This window comes from Candoia aspera, chromosome 4, assembly GCF_035149785.1.
Source record: "Candoia aspera isolate rCanAsp1 chromosome 4, rCanAsp1.hap2, whole genome shotgun sequence".
NCBI classification, from domain to species: Eukaryota; Metazoa; Chordata; class Lepidosauria; order Squamata; family Boidae; genus Candoia; species Candoia aspera.
The window spans coordinates 96,544,352-96,563,090 of NC_086156.1; the positions used below are offsets into that span (position 1 = coordinate 96,544,352).

At 41.5% G+C, this 18,739-nt stretch overlaps 1 protein-coding gene across 1 annotated transcript; it reads left to right on the forward strand.

Moving 5' to 3' along the window:
* Nucleotides 1–10,871: 10,871 nt before the first annotated feature.
* LOC134496766 (serine protease 27-like) lies at nt 10,872–15,223 on the forward strand. Its single transcript, XM_063302477.1, has 4 exons — nt 10,872–11,050; nt 12,344–12,615; nt 13,028–13,197; nt 14,778–15,223. Exons 1-4 carry the CDS (start codon nt 10,872–10,874, stop codon nt 15,081–15,083), a joined length of 927 nt encoding a protein of 308 aa, XP_063158547.1. The 3' UTR covers nt 15,084–15,223.
* The last annotated feature ends 3,516 nt before the right edge of the window (nt 15,224–18,739 follow it).

Sequence of the window (18,739 nt, forward strand, 5' to 3'; positions counted from 1 at the left end):
AACCACTAGACTTTTCTATAAAAATGCCTTCCATCCTCTCAAATGGAAGACCTCTAATAGCAGATCAGGTCAGCCTCATATGTTAATAATGATTATACCCTTTTCCAGTTCGAACATTTGAATCTGTAACATCCAGATTCTGAACTTTACCCCTTCTTCCCTACTGTTTTTTGACTACTTTATTCGAATTGTTAGTTGGTTTATTAAAAGCAAGTATACCCTGCCCTTTCAAAAAATCTCAAGTCAGAGAGCTAAAATTATGTATAGTTGAGAAATCAAGAATCTCTTTTAGACCCAATTACAGTTCTAACAATGCAAGCAGTCAAAAATTATCTGTGGACATAAAGCATGGAGGATACATGCAGCTTGCATGACAGCTCCACTCTAAAAACTTTGCCTCCACTTGCTTGCCTCTATCCTTGCTGATCTGAGCAGGAAAGTCTGGACAGCCACAGTGCATAAAAAGACACGTGCCTGTACTCAGTCAGTCAGCCATAATATTTATTTTAGGACAAAACCTCACCCAAAGTGGCATCCAACAATAACACTGTCAATTGCCAAAACTACAATAATAAAACTTTATTAGTTTACAGGGCTCTGCATGCTTTGAAAGTGATTTGGAAGATTAGCTTGGGATCTTGCAAGAACAGAGCACCTCTCGGCTATTTGTTAAAGTAGCCCAATATTTTCCAGACTTCTATGCAAGCCTGAAAGAAAGATGCTGCTGCTGCTGCTGCTGCTTTAAGGAATCCACTCACTAAAGTTCATGTGGTTCTATTGATCTTCCTCTCTCTCTCCCTCACAGACCTGCCAACTGCCCTTACTCCTACTGATCCACTTAATTCTCATCTCAAACCATGGTCTTCCCTTTCTGCCCCATTCCAAAGCCTTCTGAACTCCATCTGGCACTAACTTTGGAAGCAATCAATTGTGCTGTTTTAATGACAGAGATTCTCTCCATGCAGAGGGAAGATACACTAGGTGATGACCTACATGATGCACGGAAGACTGGTATGGTTAAATGTTGGGTTCACAATTTGTATTGTCCATGACTATTATAAAAACATAAAAGCCCTGCTGGATCTGTCCTAAGCTCATCTAGTACTGAATTTACTGTCACAAAGTGGCTAACTGGATTCATCTGGGAAGTTCACAAGCCTAACTAGAAGATAATGGTCTCCTCCTACTGCTGCCTCTCAGGAATCAGCATAGAAGGCATACCACCTATGGTCTAGGAAGTAATAAACAACCATCAATTTTAGTGGCAATTAATAACCTGATCCTCCATGAACCTGACTGGTCCCCTTTTCAAAGCATCTGAATTGGCTGCCTTTAGCACAAGTCCTGGCAGCAAGTTCACAGTTTAACTATGTGCTGTGCAAATACCTATTTCCTTCTGTCCGTCTGAATTTCCTTACATTTATTTTATTTATTTATAAATTTAGCCCTGCCTTTCAATTTATAGAAATACCCAAGATGCTTACAATAATTACAAAAATCCAAACTATAAAGCATAGGAATAAAATCAGTAACTGTTAGAATCAAACTCCAAAATGTGGATTCAAGGGATAACATTATTTTCTTGCATTATTTCTGCCATGCACATGGATGTCCCTGAGAGAGGCAAGAGGAACAAATGACAAAATGTACATCACAGCATCACAGTGCAAACTTCATCCCTTTGGTACTTGTGTCACAACGTTGCAAACAAGTACATAAAGGGAGGAGCTTGTGGCATGACATCATGATATGCATTTCCTCATTTTAACAACATCTCAGCTTGCTATAGATGCCCCTGGCATGCATGATTCCTATATCTCCATCATGTCTTCCCTTCTCCTTCATTCCAACCTACCTCAACATTCTTGTAAATGTTTGTTGTTGTTGTTGTTGCTGTTGTTATTTTCTGAGTGTGGGATGATGACTAGAGTAGTCAGTGTTAGAATCTCCAGCTTCAGTGGGATGGAATGGGCAGTAGAAAACAGTAATTAAGTAGCCAAAAAACAATTAATGGAAGATCTACTGAGGATCTCCTTCACCCTCCCTCCCTCCCTCCCTCCCATCAAGTATGAGCAGTCTACACAAGGGACAGGATAAAATATTCAGTTTCAAAACAGACTATATCTCAAACATACTATTTTCTCAGTGAGGCCAACTGGAAATTTGGGGATATATAATCTGGAACTGGAATGCAGGGCAGAGAAAGGGATTTAACAGCTTTTCCTCCAGAAACCTAAGAGAATGCTGGAGGGAATGTCCATTTTTCATTAGCCTATTTGACACAATCCCTCCTATTCTGCTTCTGAAAATATCAGTTCAGACTTTGTTTCCAGTGGAAAAAAAGAGGTAAAGAATTGATTCAGTTTCCCTGTATTGTCAATATACACCTTTAATATTTTCACTATCTTATCATCCATCAGCTCAACTGCCTCTCTAGCTGGTTTCCCAATAATTATATATTCCAATAATTATTGATTATGTACACACACATGCACATGGTAATAATACCAATTATGACTATGTAGAATTGAACGGTAGATGTATTGTATTTGGGCTGCAAAAATTCAGATGACCTACTAAACAGCTGCTTTCTAGTGTCTATCAGGATTTTTGCAGCCCATATATGTGTAATGATTGCCTATCCTAATATACTCAGACTCACAAGCAGGAGCTTAATAATATCTGGTTTATTAAAGAATAGCGTGCAAATACAGAGAAAGCTGAGAATGAGCAAAAGCGCGCCAAATACAAACTAAAAACCCTCGGTGCAAACGTGATCCCTCCCCTCGCCCAACTGTTTCAAATTCCCCACCCCAGGTGCTGGTAACGAGTTCTGCCGATCTCCTGGGAAGAAAACCTTGAACAGACTAGATAACCCAAACACATTCCATTCCCCTGAAGACAGATAACAAACCCAGGAGAAGGAGTCCTCAGAGCCCCGCCCAACCAGAACACGCATCAGCAACTTGGCATGCGAAACGTTACGATGTACAAGGCACATTGAAACAGTGAACATGACATACCACCCCCCCCCAAAACAAAGTCAAAACATCAAGGAGCAGGCTTCAAAGGGTAAGCTAGATGAAAGCGCCTAACTAAAACAGGAGCGTTAACGTCGCGAGCAGACACCCACTCAGGGTGTGGGAAGTGCTTCCAGCGGATAAGGTACTGAAGGGTGCCACGAAGCCTGTGGGAATCAAGGACGTCCTTCACCTCAAAATGCTGCTGCCCGTCAGTCATGATCGGAGCAGCGGGGTGGGGGGAGGCCGGGCATGCCAATGGGAAGAGTGGCTGACAGGCTTGAGCAAGCTGGTATGAAAAACAGGATGCAAATATGGAATCCCTATGAAATGTGTTTTCTTCATTCCCCCCATCCAAATTCCAAGGGGCAAGGGAATTTGGTTCACGATGGCATGAAAGCCGGCTGGGTGACCTTGGGCCAGTCCCCCTCTCTCAGCCCAACTCACCACACAGGGTTGTTACTATGGGGAAAATAGGAGGAGGGAGGAGTGTTAGGTATGTTCACCGCTTTGAGTTATTTATAAAAATAATAAAGGCGGGATAGAAAACAAACAAACAAACACACTCTCATGTTGGTCATCTGAGCCTAATAATTCCTTGTTTTCATTTTTTCATTTTCACCCCGAAGAATTGCTAGGTAAGTTATGCATTTGGAAACCATAAAGGCTTTTTATCTACTAGGCTAGCTATGGACAATCTTGCTTAGATAGTACCGAAGCTTTTTCTCTCTCTCTGAAGAAAGTTTGGGTGTTAAGAGTTAGAGTCATCATGCCTGAGGTTTCAAGGGCCCTTCTCCCACCTCCAAAAAGGTAAATCTGGGTTTGATTTTAAATCAATGGTCACTGTCCAGGATAGAATAAGAGTTGCATTTTCTGTCAGTATTTGTAAACTTTAGGACTGGGCAGATACGTCCTTTTCCTGGATTGCACGGAAGCTCTGAAGGCAGCCACTCAATTCTGGACAAAAGCACAGTTCTGTGATGTTGTTGCCAACAGGTATTACGTTTGCACTCATAGGTGCTTTGATGCACAGTTTGCACAGCCCCCCCTAATTTGTCATTCTTCATAAAAGCAGTTAAAGCAAATGTATCCATTTTGCATATGCAATCTAATAGTGAAATGACTATATCAGTGTTTCTCAACCTTGGGAACTTTAAGATGTGTGGATTTCAACTCCCAGAATGGGAGGGAGAGAGGGTTCAAGTAGCTGGCATTGTGTACAGGAACATCTGTACAATGTATGGGCTAGACCCTCCCAAGTCCAGATGGGAGATTCCACAGAAGGTTGTGGAGAATAACAGGGTTAAGATCTTGTGGCACTTCCAGATCCAGACAGACAGGCAGGTACTAGCTGATCAACCAGACATTGTGGTAGTAGACAAGGACCAGGAGACAGCAGTGGTGATAGATGTAGCAGTGCCAAGTGACAGCAACATCAGGAAGAAGGAGTATGAGAAGCTGGAGAAGTACCAGGGCCTGAAGGAAGAACTAGAGAGGATGTGGAAAGTGAAGACCAAAGTGGTCCCAGTGGTGGTAGGAGCACTCGGGGCTGTGACCCCCAAGCTGGGAGAGTGGCTCCAACAGATCCCATGAGCAACATCAGAGCTCTCTGTCCAGAAGAGTGCAGTGCTAGGAACAGCTAAGATACTGCGCAGAACCCTCAAACTCCCAGGCCTCTGGTAGAGGACCCGAGGTTGAGGAAGACCCATAGGGGTGAGAAGGAATGTTTTTATATATATAATAGGGCACTAGTACACTAGTATTCCCAGTCCTCCCATCCCTGAACTGGCAGAGGAGTATGGTGACAGATATTGCACAGAGTTGCTCTCCATACAGATTAAAAGTGAGACAGTTTCTGAGCATCAATTGGTAGATTACTTGCTCTACTTTCCCCTCCACCCAGCATCATTTATTGACAACAAAATCAACCCCCAATCACTCCCTAGAATGTGTGGTGGAGGAGAGATTGATAGCCTCGCATGGGGAAAAAAAGGAAGGGGAAAAAAACTTACCTCACTTGGCCCAATCAGCAACCTGTCACTCACAACTGGATGCTTATGCTTTCTGCTGGGAAATTAACAAGAAAGTCCATTTCTTTCTCCAGCTGCTTTGTACTTCTTATGCTTAGGACCAGAAGTGGGGTTAGATTACAGGAAGGAAAGGAAGTGGATAGGAATGCATGTGTATGAAAAAGACAGGAGGAGAGCAGAGAAAGAAAGAGAGAGATGCAGAAAGTAGAAAACAGTCTGGAATCAGGCAGAAGAGAGTTCCATTTCAGTATTCTTCATCATTCCTAACGAGAGTGATTTTTCCCATCCACTTAACTGAATATTAACTCCTTCTGAGAAGTTGCTTCCCTGAGATCTTTTTTGCTGGTTGGAAGGTACTAGCCTCCCCTGTTTCCCCAATGTCAGGCTGCTGTCCTGTATCTACTTGCCTGTATCACTTCCACCACCTAAGAAATGATCGGAGCTGCAAGAATCCAGAGGACCTCTAGAGGGAAGCATCTATGATTCTTTTGTTATAGGGCTATTGACCTCTTTCCTCCTATCAGGAAAAAAAGAAGATTGATAAGCCTGTTTCCCACAAGCCAACAAAAAAAAAGTTATCAGAAGATCTGCTTTGAAATATAAAGCAGAGAAGCTCAAATCGTAGAACTGTCAGAGCTGTTGTGTCTCTGGATCTTTTCTTTCTCCATCCTGAAGCCAATTTCCCCAAATATTTATGTTTTGTTTTGCTTTGCTTTGCTTTGCTTTGCTTTGCTTTGCTTTGCTTTGCTTTGCTTTGCTTTGCTTTGCTTTGCTTTGCTTTGCTTTGCTTTGCTGTAAAACAAAAATGTGGCATTCTCCCACCTCCCATTCCACATTTGTGTGTGCATGTATGTCATATGCTTTCCCATCCACCCATACATATAGCAGTAGCACAGTGATCATGGTCCCACCCTGCAAAAGGATCCATCAAACTCCAGTGGATTATCAATATTTCCATGTTAACCCCCAAAATCCTAGCTGACAAGTCTGCCAGCCTCCTGGGAGATCAGTATTTCCCATCACCATTATAATCATTGTGAGGTGCCCTACATTGTCTGCATAGTACATTTTGTATCAGGAGAAGAAAAACTTTGCTTTCATAGTAGAACAATTAAAACTATTTTAGATTACCTCAACATCATGCTAGGGATAAAACAAGGTGCAGTCATGAGGTATGTTCCTTAAAAATGGTTATCAAGGCATCTTCAGGCCATGATAAGCAGGACATAAGAAGGAATCCCAGAAATGTTGCAACAACTGTTTTCTGAATTCCTAGCCAACACAGCTACTAGCCATGGCCATGTGAGTTTTAGCCACAACACTTCTGGAAAGCACCAACTTGAGGGACATTATTTTAAAATAATAGCTAGGTAGGACTAACCCATTCTTTTCTTCCTCCATAAGAATTCTACCCCAATAAAAATAGTCTCTCCTTTCCCCAAGATGCAGACTTCAGCATCTGTATTATTTTACAAAGACATAAGCAGTAGGAAAGTCATGCCACTAAAGGTCTACTGGAATATTTATTCCAATATAAATAAAAGGATTGACTTCAAAAACGTGTGGAATGCTGACTACTCTTTCTTTTTCAGTCACACACGTGGAAAAGATGTTAAATACATATTAGGGGTATGTAGACCAGACAAAATCCTGTTCGGTTCATTAATTTCGTTTAGAAAATTGGCCCACTTCAGATGTTCAGATCAAATCTTCCAATTTGGTTTGCTAAAAGAGATTAAACTGGGTTAGTAATCTTCCCACCTTCAAGGGCTGAGATTTTAAAGGTTCCTTATTTACTAAAGCTCAGGTGATATGGATAGCCATAGAATATACAGTATTGATGATTAGAGGTGGAAGTTGCAGACAAGTAATCATCATTATTTTGTTTTTAAAACACTTGTCCCATCATTTATTCCACATATCCAAAGCAGCTTATAAAGACTTGGATAACAGGACATTCCTATATATGCCTACAGTTTTGCTTTGAAGCAAAGTCTACTGAATTCTATGGGACCTACTCCAGGATACCTTGATATAGGATTACAAGTATCAGCAAAGTCATTACTGAGGCCACAACATAGTTAAAGATTAGATTTTTCTGTATTGTTTGATTATAGTGTTTATCAATATCTTCAACAAAAAAATGGATCACCAACAACCCATCTTTGCTACTGTTCAAATGACTTGGAATTCCACCCTTAAGGCTAATACTAGTCCCATGAAACCTTCAGAAGAGAAGGAGGGTTGGACAAGCGAAAAGTGTGCCAACTGACTGGGTTAATCATTCCTGTGGAAGCCAGAAAAAATAGAGGAACTCCTAGCTGCAGGCAGGGAAAAAACAGACACTCAGATTGAATATTGATCAAATGTACTTGGGGTTAAGAAGGGTCAGCATTATGGGTCATGTGGAAGGTATTAGGATGATTGAGAAAGAAAAAATCCCAGTAGTTGGACTGACTTGATGGAACAATAGACTTAGAAACAGGGAAATGGGTAGCTTGAAAGGAAGGAAGCAGAAGTCAAGTTACATTTACTCAGCAAGTTTCGTAACTATCCCAGCAGGCAAATACCCAGATCTGGCATGATTCCTCGAATGAATACACCCTTCTGGGGTGTATGTATATATATAAGCATCCAGAGTCTGAGTTGCCTAAACTATGCTTCTTGTTTTGGAAGAGTGCCACATCTTAGCTTTGTTGTGTACGGAGAAAAAGAAGGAAGGAAACAAAGAGGTCAGCAGTGGTATTATGGGCCACCAAGGACCAGGACCAAGGAGAAGATTGCTGCTACTGATGCTCTTGCAAATGGTGACAAGTAAGTTTTAATGGACTTTCTGCACAAGCAAATGTTTCTCACCAATGAGAGTATCCTAGATTAAATGCCAAAATCCCATCAGGGCTCAGTATTTGCATATGGATCTTCTCTTCTCTTCTTCTTTTTGTTTTGTTTCTTCTCTTTTCTTTTCCTGGCAAAATGCAGCACTAGGCATCTGAAAGGATTTAATAAATTTTCAGCAGCACCAGTATGGAACGCATTTAGAACAAGGTGTACTATTTCTTTTCTTTTTGTGGGGGGAGGAGGAAATGGTGGAGCACTGCCAGAATTTGGCTGATAGGCTGGGCAACAGATGTGAGCAGCGCAACAGCTAAACTTGATTTCATTTCAGTTACATTTCTACTTAATGAAAAGGACATGTGGGACATATGATTACTTTCTGGTACTCATGTTTTTAATCATTCTCTTAATTCGTCACGATTGACACTCCAATTAGAATCGACTTTAGGAAGACTTCGGGAGCTTGACTCCAGGCTTTTAAGGACAATTATAGCTTTGTCACCTCAAGGTGTGAGCCTCTGGTTTAAATGGCAACTTGGAGCTTCCTGCTGTCACCATCATGACTAAATAGGAGGGAGCCTAATTTAGGAGGGAGCCCATCATATGATGCCCCCATTATAAGAGGAAGCCCAATGATATCCTAGAAGAAACTTTGCCTGGGAGGAGCTGGCTTTGGGTCATGCAAGGACAGGCCTACGGAGCAAGTGAGGTATCACTGGGTGTATGATGTCTGTTGGGTTAGGTTTGCCAGGCATGACAATGTTCTACAGTCTGCTATCCAAAAAGAGAGAACTTTAAAAAGAAGGCGTTTCCCCCAGTGAGTCAGCCTGGCCCTCAGATAATGAATTTGTGACAGTATTCAACATCTGTGGACTTTCCTATTGCTCTGATCTGTTTTATGGTCACTGGCATTAACTAAATCATGTTGCTTTAAATTGAGCCATCCAAAATCCAAACTTCTTGTCAGCTCTGGTTTAAGATCATGAAGCTGCTGGGTGAGATCATCCATCACCATGGAGTGAGGTATCATCTGTATGGTGATGATACCCAATTAATACATCTCTGCCCCTGGAGAACTAAGTGATGCTGTTGATGTCCTGTCCTAATGCCTGGAGGCTGTGGGGGTCTGGATGGGAAACAGCAGGCTTCAGCTCAACCCTGGCAAGACTGAGTGGCTTTGGGATTGGGAGCCTTCCAGATCTGGGATTTTACCATCTTTTGTGCTGGATGGAGTTGCACTGCCTCAAACAGAGCCTGTGAGCAATCTGGGGGTCCTTCTGGACTCACGACTCCTACTTAAAGAACAGGTGGCAGTTGTGGCTTGGAGGGTCTTGGCACAACTTCGTGTTGGGCGCCAGTTGTGCCCATTCCTGTATTGGGAGGCTTTATGCTCAGTTACTCATGCCCTGTTCACTTTCTGAATGGACTACTATAACATGCTCTACATGGGGTAAAAGCTTTAACTGGAGCAAAATGCAGTGGTGTGGGGAGTTATGCATGCTCCTCAATCAGTGCGCATTATACCCCTGCTCCATGGGCTGCATTCGTTGCCAATTTGCTTCTGGGTTCAATTCAAGGTGCTGGTTTTGACCTTTAAATCCCTACATGGCATGGGGCCAGGTTATCTGAGGGACTACTTCTCCCCAGTTACATATACCCATCCCATCAGGTCCAGCAGGATGGACATATTACAGGTCCTGTTTGTTAAGGAGTTTCATCTGATGGGACCCAGAAGGTGAGCCTTCTCTGCTATGGCACCTGCCCTTTGGAATATCACCCCCCCACCCCCCGCAAGGTAAGATTGGCCATCACCCCACTGACTTTATGGAAATCCCTTAAAATCTGGTTTTGTCAGCAGGCTTGGGGATCTCATGGAAATAGAGACCCTGTGAACTGGCTATTTTGTATGTAAGACCTTGAATGTTTGTTTATATTTATGTTTTAATGGGTTTTTAATGGTTTTTTAAGGCTCTGTTTTTAACTGTTTTGTTTCAATTGTATGCCACCCAGAGTTACATTCATGAGATGGTCAGCTATATAAACTTGATAAATAAATGAAATAAATAAAATAAGTAGGCTAAATGTAAGTGATACCTAGACTGGAGTTTCCAAATTATTTCTTTTGTATTAAAATAGCAATCTAAGCTGTAACTCTCATGATTTTATATATCTCTTTCTTTCTAGATGTTGAACCAAGCTATGCCCCCAGAGGTGAGCATCAGTTATATTTGCTTGCATATTGGCTTGTTAGCATGCTATTGATTAGGAAGATTATCCTATTAAATACCAAAACATAAGGAATGAAGTGAAGAAATACTATTTTGGCTACAGTGTTCTGTGAAACATAGCCATCTAGAAATATAAAATAGAAATAGTGGCAGTGCTGTATCTTGCTTCATTTAAAGCTGAAAAAAGATTGAATTTACTAGTATCAAACTCATTTACAGAATGTTGTCAGTCACATAGTCCACATACACCAACAGAGCATCACCAGGCTCAAGAGGTACAAGAAAGGTTTCCAAACATGCATACAAACATTGGAGGAACCTAAAGAATTCTTTAAGTGAAGGAGAGCGGGATCCTGCCTGAAGAAGGCTGGATCCTTGGAAGGAGAACAAGGCAGGAGGAGGACATCTGGTTCCTGGATTGGCAATGTAGAAAATGAAGAAAAAGCAGGTAGGCAGGCAAATAAAAAACAGATTGGGGGTGAAGGTCTTTGGCTGAGTGCATTCAGAGCAGAGGGACCAAAGGGGAAGTAAAAACTAAAACTGAGAAAAAATGGAGACATGGAGCAAGAAGAAAGAGAGCTTGTGAACAGAAAGAGGAGGTAGGCCCTAGCACAGCAGAACTGCTTAGAGGTTAATTCATCCCTTTTAGATTTCAGCTCTTTTTTAGAATTCCAAGCTAATAGGAGAATAAGAGTCTAAAATCCAAATATCCAGGAAATACCATATAACCCTATAGGAACAATGAATCCTTCCTAATAATGACTTTTTGCTCAGTCTGCGGAAAGCAGGGATTTCTGAACCGGATTGTAGGGGGTAAAGATTCCCGGGACGGAGAATGGCCTTGGCAAGTGAGCATCAAGTTGAATGGGGAACATCATTGTGGCGGTTCTGTTGTCACAGATCAGTGGATCATCACAGCCTCACATTGTTTTAAACTGTAAGTATGCACTCGACAACCTGCAGGCCAACATCTTTCAATCCTGTCCCTTGGGGAAACAAAATTCTTGGAAGATTTTCAAGCCAGCCTTCCAAGCCCTCTCAGTGCCCTCCCAGCCAGTGTGAGAACTTGCAGATAGAGTCTTCTAAAACAGAGGTCTACCATAATGGCTGTCAGCCCTATATGGTAGACAGACACCATGAAACGGACAAAGAAACTGACACCATGTAGATCTAAAGCTATTTTATTAGAACAGCTATAGTAACAGAATCTTACAAGTCTGAATACGCTTCCCTTTGTCCCTCTTTTACCTTCATGTGAATTGGGGGGTGGGGCGCTGTCTAAGCCGTTTTCATTAACCACTTTCTTGGCTTGGGCTCAAGCACTGTTTATCTGATTGTTGCACTGGTAATGGATCTTTTTTCTGTCCCTCAAGGCCATCCTCTATATTCACTACAATGGCATCTATTAAGGGGGGAAAAAAGACTGCATTTCTTCCTAGTCATACTTTTTTTTTCGGGGGATGTGCCTTCAAGTCAGTCTTCACACCTGGTGACTACCTGGACAAGTCCCTGCAATTTTGATACATTATTAGGGCAATGATATTAACTAAAAAGATAAAGATGCCCTCAAACTGAACTTGATTTCTGCAGTTTTTGAGGCAATACTATGGAAGTGGTCTGCTATTGTCTTTTTCTGATTTTTTTTTTACTTCTCAGACTAGCCTATAGTCCTGAGATTTCATGTGGTCTTCCATCCAAGAACCAACCAGGCCCCACCCTGCTTAGCTTCTGAGCCCAGAGAAATTCATCCACATGCTGAACTTGCAAAATCCAATGCATTGATTTCAACCTACACTTGAATCAGTTTGAGATGAAACTGAAAATTTGCTCATAGCTAATTTATATTTCACAGAATTGAAGAAACAACTCAAGAAAGTATTTTCCTTCTTATTTCTGCAATTGTTTGCTTACCATTCACAGAAGTTTTTCATTTTGTATCATTTTTCCCCATTTGTTTTATTGTTCTTTTTCATTATTCTTTTTCTTTTCTATACAACTAGGATTTTTTTTTAAAAAAAAAAATACAAATACTATAAAAAACACAAATCCAGTTGATCAATAGTAGAAACTTTCCATACTTGAAAGGTTATTAAATGTATACTATTTGTTGAGGATCTCTTTCGGACTTTGATTAAGTGCTACAGCTCATCTTGTTTGGCACCAAAAATAAAGCCATTTGTCACACACAGACTTTTTTGTCTCTCTTTTTGTCTCTCTTTGTGCCTCCCAGGCTCAGCAATCCTTCTAATTTTACTGTACTAGTTGGAGCACTAAAGCTTTCAGACCCAGGGCCTCATTCCATCATAGCCTCTGTGGGGCGCATTATCCTCAATCCCACCTATGAAGGGGATTTGAGGACTGGAGACATCGCCCTCATCCAGCTGGAGCAGAGACTGCCCCTCTCCCATCACATCAGCCCCATCTGTGTCCCCAGTACCAGCATCAACTTCCTCCCAGGACACACTTGTTGGGTCACTGGCTGGGGGAACATTCAAGGCAAAGGTAGGTGTGGAAAAAGAAGTGAACCTACAGAGCTTCTACTATATATATAGTCCAGATTTTGTCTATTTGGGCACCTCTGTGATATGTGATCACTCTTACTTCAGCTACTTTAGTCTGGACCTGGTCCTAGTGTCAAGCTAAATTCTGACTATTCAACTAGTTGTTTGCAACCTAATGTCCTACAGTTGCATTAGCCACAATGGCCACATCCTTGTCAGCAAGTCTGCAGTCTAATGTAGAGGACAGCAGGTTGGAAAAAGATTTGCTAGATCAAGAATTAAGATCGCTTAAGTTATATAACAATGAGAAATGAAGTTCCATGTGCAAACCTTAGTCTCTAGGAAGACTGTAAAGCTTTTCCACTCTTATTGTGTCCCTTTAAATTAAATCTCTTAATTTGCTCTTCTTGCAGAAGGACGACAGACCTCTGATATACTACAAAAGCTAGAAGTTCCCATAATCAGCACAAACAAATGCAATGCCCTCTACCACCAGGACTCTAGACAGCCCAGGGTCGCACGAGAAATTAAAGAAGGTATGATATGTGCTGGCTTCGCAGCTGGAAAACGGGACGCCTGCCAGGTAAGACCCTGTTGGGCAGGGTTCGGGCACCCTCTTCATTTGCTACCAAGATTTAATTGCAGAATAATGCTAGTAAGGATATTTGGGCTGCAAAACTCTGTATCATCACCAGACTATAGCCAAGAGATAGTGTTGCCTTTGCTGCCATCTGGTGATTATCCTGCTTTTTGAAGCTCAGATATGATATTGTCTCTCCTAGTTATCTGAAAGACTGGAGAAGAAGACATTCATGAGTAAAAATACACCCAGATATATATTTAAGACTCACTAATGGCAAACCTCATTTAAAGACAAATTTCAGAAATAATTGGGAAATTGATTTGCCTTTTTTGAAACCCCATTTTCCATTTCTTTCTCAGTGTCTTGCTTAATGACAAAATGTACTGAGATATTTGCGTGTGTGTGTGTGTACATACACACACACATAAGCACATACACACACACATACATATATACATATACCTATAGTTTAGAACAGTTTATCTAATTTTCAGGAAAATAGAGGGAACAGAGGCAAAAGTCTGTTCTCTGTCATCTTGTTCCCACATATCCATTCATGTCACCTAACAGAATAATTTTTATCCAGATTACATTCATTCAGAATGTTGCACATATTTCCTAAAACTCATTTTCACATTCACTGGAACATAATATGCAAGAATCACCAACCTATAGATTCTTACTTACATACACACACACAGCCATACGAACCTCTATGATTTAAATTCATATTCTCTGACATACGTTTTAACCTTTTCTCAATTAGGTTTGCATCTTCGCCTTTCTCCATGTCTTCATCAACACTACACAGGATCAGCTGCCTTTCGTTCAGATCTTTCACATCCTTCCACTTTCTTTCAGATTCACAGACACCCAGTACATATAAAGTTCCTTACCATTTACTCCTCTTACTTTCCAAGTCACAGTCTTTCATATGCCATGGTCATTACCAGATGGGTCATCACCATAGAAATTGACCTCTGCATCCCTTCATGATTTTGGCCAATCAAGTCATCCCCATAATACTTTTTAGTAGGATAGTGAAGATGAAAACTGAATTAAGCCTTGGTCCATATCAATGTCCCATGCAGCATTCCATGCTAATGATAAGGATAGTACCAGCCAGTCTGGGCACATTTTAGCCAATACACCACCAGCAATCACAGATAGCGCCTCAATTTCTCCAAGTGCCATGCCCTGACAGTTGGGGCACCCCTGGCTACTATGTTTCTGTAGCATGTTTTTGTAGTTGGCATCATGATTTTGCAGCAGCTACCAGTTTTTTTCCTGCCCCCAGGGCCATTAAAATTGAATTTCTGATTTATTGCATTTTGGGAAATTGAAATAGAGCCAAATCTGAAGCTCCTGTAGGGTAATTGACCTGCTATGGACCTCTTCAACTTCAGATAACCCTGTCTCAGTGCACCTGTCAAAGTAGCAGAAAGCTCTTATAGTTGCTGTTATTTCAGTAACATATCTATCCACTTTCTTCATCCTATGTAACACGTACAGCAGTAATAATAAGCATTCACTTCCATCATTGCAGTAGTTTTTCCTTAAGCACTGTTCTTTCTGCACAGGGTGATTCAGGTGGTCCGTTGGCCTGCTGTATGGAAGGTTCCTGGTTTCTTGCAGGGGTAGTGAGCTGGGGAGATGGATGTGCCCAGAAGAATCGTCCTGGAGTTTATGCAAGAGTGACATCCTACCAGCAATGGATCCACAGTCAAATACCAGAGCTGGAGCTCATAGGCACGAATACTAAGAGCCATGGGTCAACAGTGAACAACAAAAATATCAGCAACAGTGCCTCTACTAGCAGTTTCAGCTTCATCTCCCTCTTCGTTGCCACTATTGTTTTGCTGCTATTGTCTAAGCAGACTGTTTAACGAAGGAAGGCGGTTCTTTCTCCTGGGAAGACGTTTGTGTTAATCTTTTATACTGTGCTTTGGAAGAAAACAGAAATTGTCAGAATTGTCAGTGAGGAAACAGAGGCGGCTTCAGATTTTTCCTTCTTTACTGTGATGAAGAATTTACTCCAGCATCTCTTCTTGGTGCTAATACTCATGAAATTGATGGATATGCAGAAATTGAGGGTTATTTCCATTCCCTCCTCACTATCACCACCTCCGTTTTTCATGGGTTTAATTCTCTACTCCAGGAATAGTATGTGAAGTAGAGGATTGGAACAGAGGAACCCACAACTGGGTACTTTTCCAGTTCCTGGAACAGATTCAGTAGTAGACATGGCAGCATGTGTGGCATGCAATAGCCTCTGGTTAAATCACGACTCAGATTTGTTTGGTTTACATCCATCCCCAAGTTATGTTCTCCAAGCACTGCATGTTCTCCAAGCACTGCATTTCAGGCTCAGGCAGCTTAATAAGTGGTTCCATTATCATCACTGCTATAATTGATATTACTACTGCTACACATGAAGATAGACTAAGTAGTGGGGAATCTCACTTCACAACAGGAGACAAAATGCAGGTTCTCATACATATATTTTGCAGGTCAAGAGGATCTGATAACTGAAGCAGGAAAAGCAACCGTTTCTTCCTCCATTGCTCTCTTTTGCACATTTTTTTCCTCATGTCAACAGTTCTACCTACTCACCCTCCAACAGGCTAGCTGACCAGGCAACCTATGAATATCACCCTGATGGAGGGCCTTCTTGTGGGAGGTCCATAGCAGCTGCCTGTGCAGTGACACACTAAGGTGTAATGAAGGAGCTGCTCCAAGCATTAGATTAGGAGGGTGGTGGGGAAAAATTTGGTCCCAGTTGGCTGTTCATATTAGTTCCCCATTCAAAAGTAGTTGCTTCATTTCTCCTACTGGTAGGGCTGGTTCTGCTTGGCAGCTGTGGCAGTGAAGCAAGCTGGCTCCATTATTGCCAAAGAGCACTAGGATGTGATGCTACAGTACCTCTATGTTTTCCCCTGTGGGTCACCCAGCAGCTTGAGGAGGAAATTTAGCTCAGAAAATGAGTGCAAAAGAAAAGGCACCTTTGAGAACAGGAAAAATCCAACAGAAAAGCCATTCAGAGATTTCCCAACATCATTAGTGACTTTTAAAAAGTACTAGGCAGAAGGTTGATCAAGATCTACTGGTAGCACTCTGTTTTCCTTTTAAAACAATTGATGTAAGCTAAATTAGACTGCTGGAATCAAGAAAGCTCAGAGTGAAACAGAAACAGAATTTAATGTGTAAAAGGAGTGATGTAAATACACTCAAGAAACTTTTATTCCAACAGTTTATGTCAAGTGTGGCCAACTGTTCCCTGAAAGCCATTATGTTTGTCCACCTACCTCATTTTTGCACTCCCCAGAATTCTTAGGATTCTTCCATTAAAATTTGCCAGTAAAAAACACTGGATTCTAAATTTTCTAGGAAGTGTGTTGCTTATGGGTTAAAGTATAGAGGAAAAAGCAAGAAGTGAAGCCCTTAGAACATAAGAACATAAAGCAGTTTGTTCTCACAGTGGCCAACCAATTGCAGAAGGGAGCCTACTAGTCTCCCAGATGATGGCCTTCAGAGGCAGTCACACTGCCATCAAGGCTAATAGCCATTGATCCCCGTGACTTTCATGAATTCATCCAACCCCTTTTTGAAGGAGCCAAGCTGGTAGCCAGCACATCTCATCCTTTCTTACTAGAGAACAAAATAAATTGGGATGGAGTTTTGGTGGCTGGCCCAAAAACACCCCAACTCCTGAGCAATCTGTAGCTCTCCAAAAGGCACAGCTACTCCCTTCATCCCTTATCTTGAGCCTCCAGGCTAGAACTAATGGGTGTTACAATTCACACTTTGCTTGTAGGACAGTTTGCCCACCCCTGCTTTAAATATGTATTTATGTTTTCTATCTTTGAAAATTGAGGGGAAGGGGTTGCTTCTTCCAAAGCAAAATTGCTGCTGGCACAAGCACTCTTAGCAGGGTTATTTCATGAAGTGACTTGAAGGTTTACTGAATCCATAGCATGGTGCTACATATTTAAGACCTTATTTATTGTTTGCGATGTACGGGGTTTTTCTAAGATGTGTTGTTTCCCAGCCAAGTTTCCTCATGTTTAATGGAGCTCCGTCTGGAACGCAGCTCCCACATATCTTTCAACTGTCTCCTTCCTTCCTTCACAATAAACTCCTTGAATTTGGACACCCAGATGGAACAAGATTTCTCTCTGATTTGAGACAGCTCTCCTGTGAGGTGACCCAAGAATGTTGGAATGGGAATAATGCCACCCTGCTAGCTGTTATTACCTAATAGTTTCAAATGGGGAGAGTTGAAAAGAGGCTTATGACAGTCTCCTAGAAAATATTGTGTTCTTTATTCTGTGTTTGAATACACAGAAAGTTAAGCTATCTTCATCACCCATCAGCAGAGCTTCAATACCCACCCCTTTTCACTCCCTCACTCTCTCTCTCTTTCATTCAATCCAACCAATGCACTTTACCGTCTTACAATAGGAGTCATTAATCTTCAGATTTGGGTCCGATGGCAGTTTCTGGGTGTAAAGTTGAAACTGGTCTAACAGGATGAAACTCAATGGTTATGCATGACTCTTCTGCCATCTTTCAAGGCAAAACCACTTATCTGAAGCTGCTGACTACTCTAGACTGTGACTTATGAGTAATATCTACCACTCTGCCATAATCTGTGGTCCCTGGGAAATGACACAAAATTTGAATCACTGATCTTTGCTCCCAAGGGCGGGCAATTTTCTCATACAGACTTGTTTCTTTCAGCCTCTGAGTGGCGGAAAGAGATAATGCTGGTATCATCATATCCCCTGAAGGAGCAAGGCTGGAGTTTTTAGCCCTCTTTCTTGTATTTTGGGATTCAAGGAACATTTGTAAAATATCTATCAGAAGCTTAATATTTTACTGCTGGGAGGGAGGGAGGGAGGGAGGGAGGGAGGAAGGAAGTCAGACTGTCAAAATTTAGTGATCTATCATAAAATTTCAGCATTGCCACCTTCAGGGCTCTGATGCTAAAGGGACTGATCTACATTCACAATGTCGACTATGGGCTGCCCATCCCAGGCTGATATAGACAATGAATAGATTTATGAATCATTCCAGATGTTTTTAAAAACAAAAATAGCCTCAATGCTTCCAGTCAGGAGTGTTTAACCCTCTTCTTTCATAGATTGTGTCTGCATGACACACTAAACCCAAATGCCTAGTTAACAAATGTCCCTTTAGCCAAAAATTGAGGCTTATACTATCATTTCATCCCAATATCATATTCTGGATTTGCAAATGCTGAAGTTTGTATCCTATAACTACCTTAAGTTACATTGTTTGGTCTGCATCTACTTGGACTTCAGACAACATAGTAACCTTAAACTTTGGTTTAAAAACTGCACATGAAGGGGAAAAAGAAATAAAATGTCAGTGCACACCCATTCATTCATCAGGCTTTTGGGCTTGGCATGTCTTGTTTACTCAAAAACCTGCTTTGGATACCTTCCCATCTCCAGCTTTGGTGAGGAAAATACTTTGCTGATCTGAAAAGCCAGAACTGTACTTGTAATGGGGGCTACCA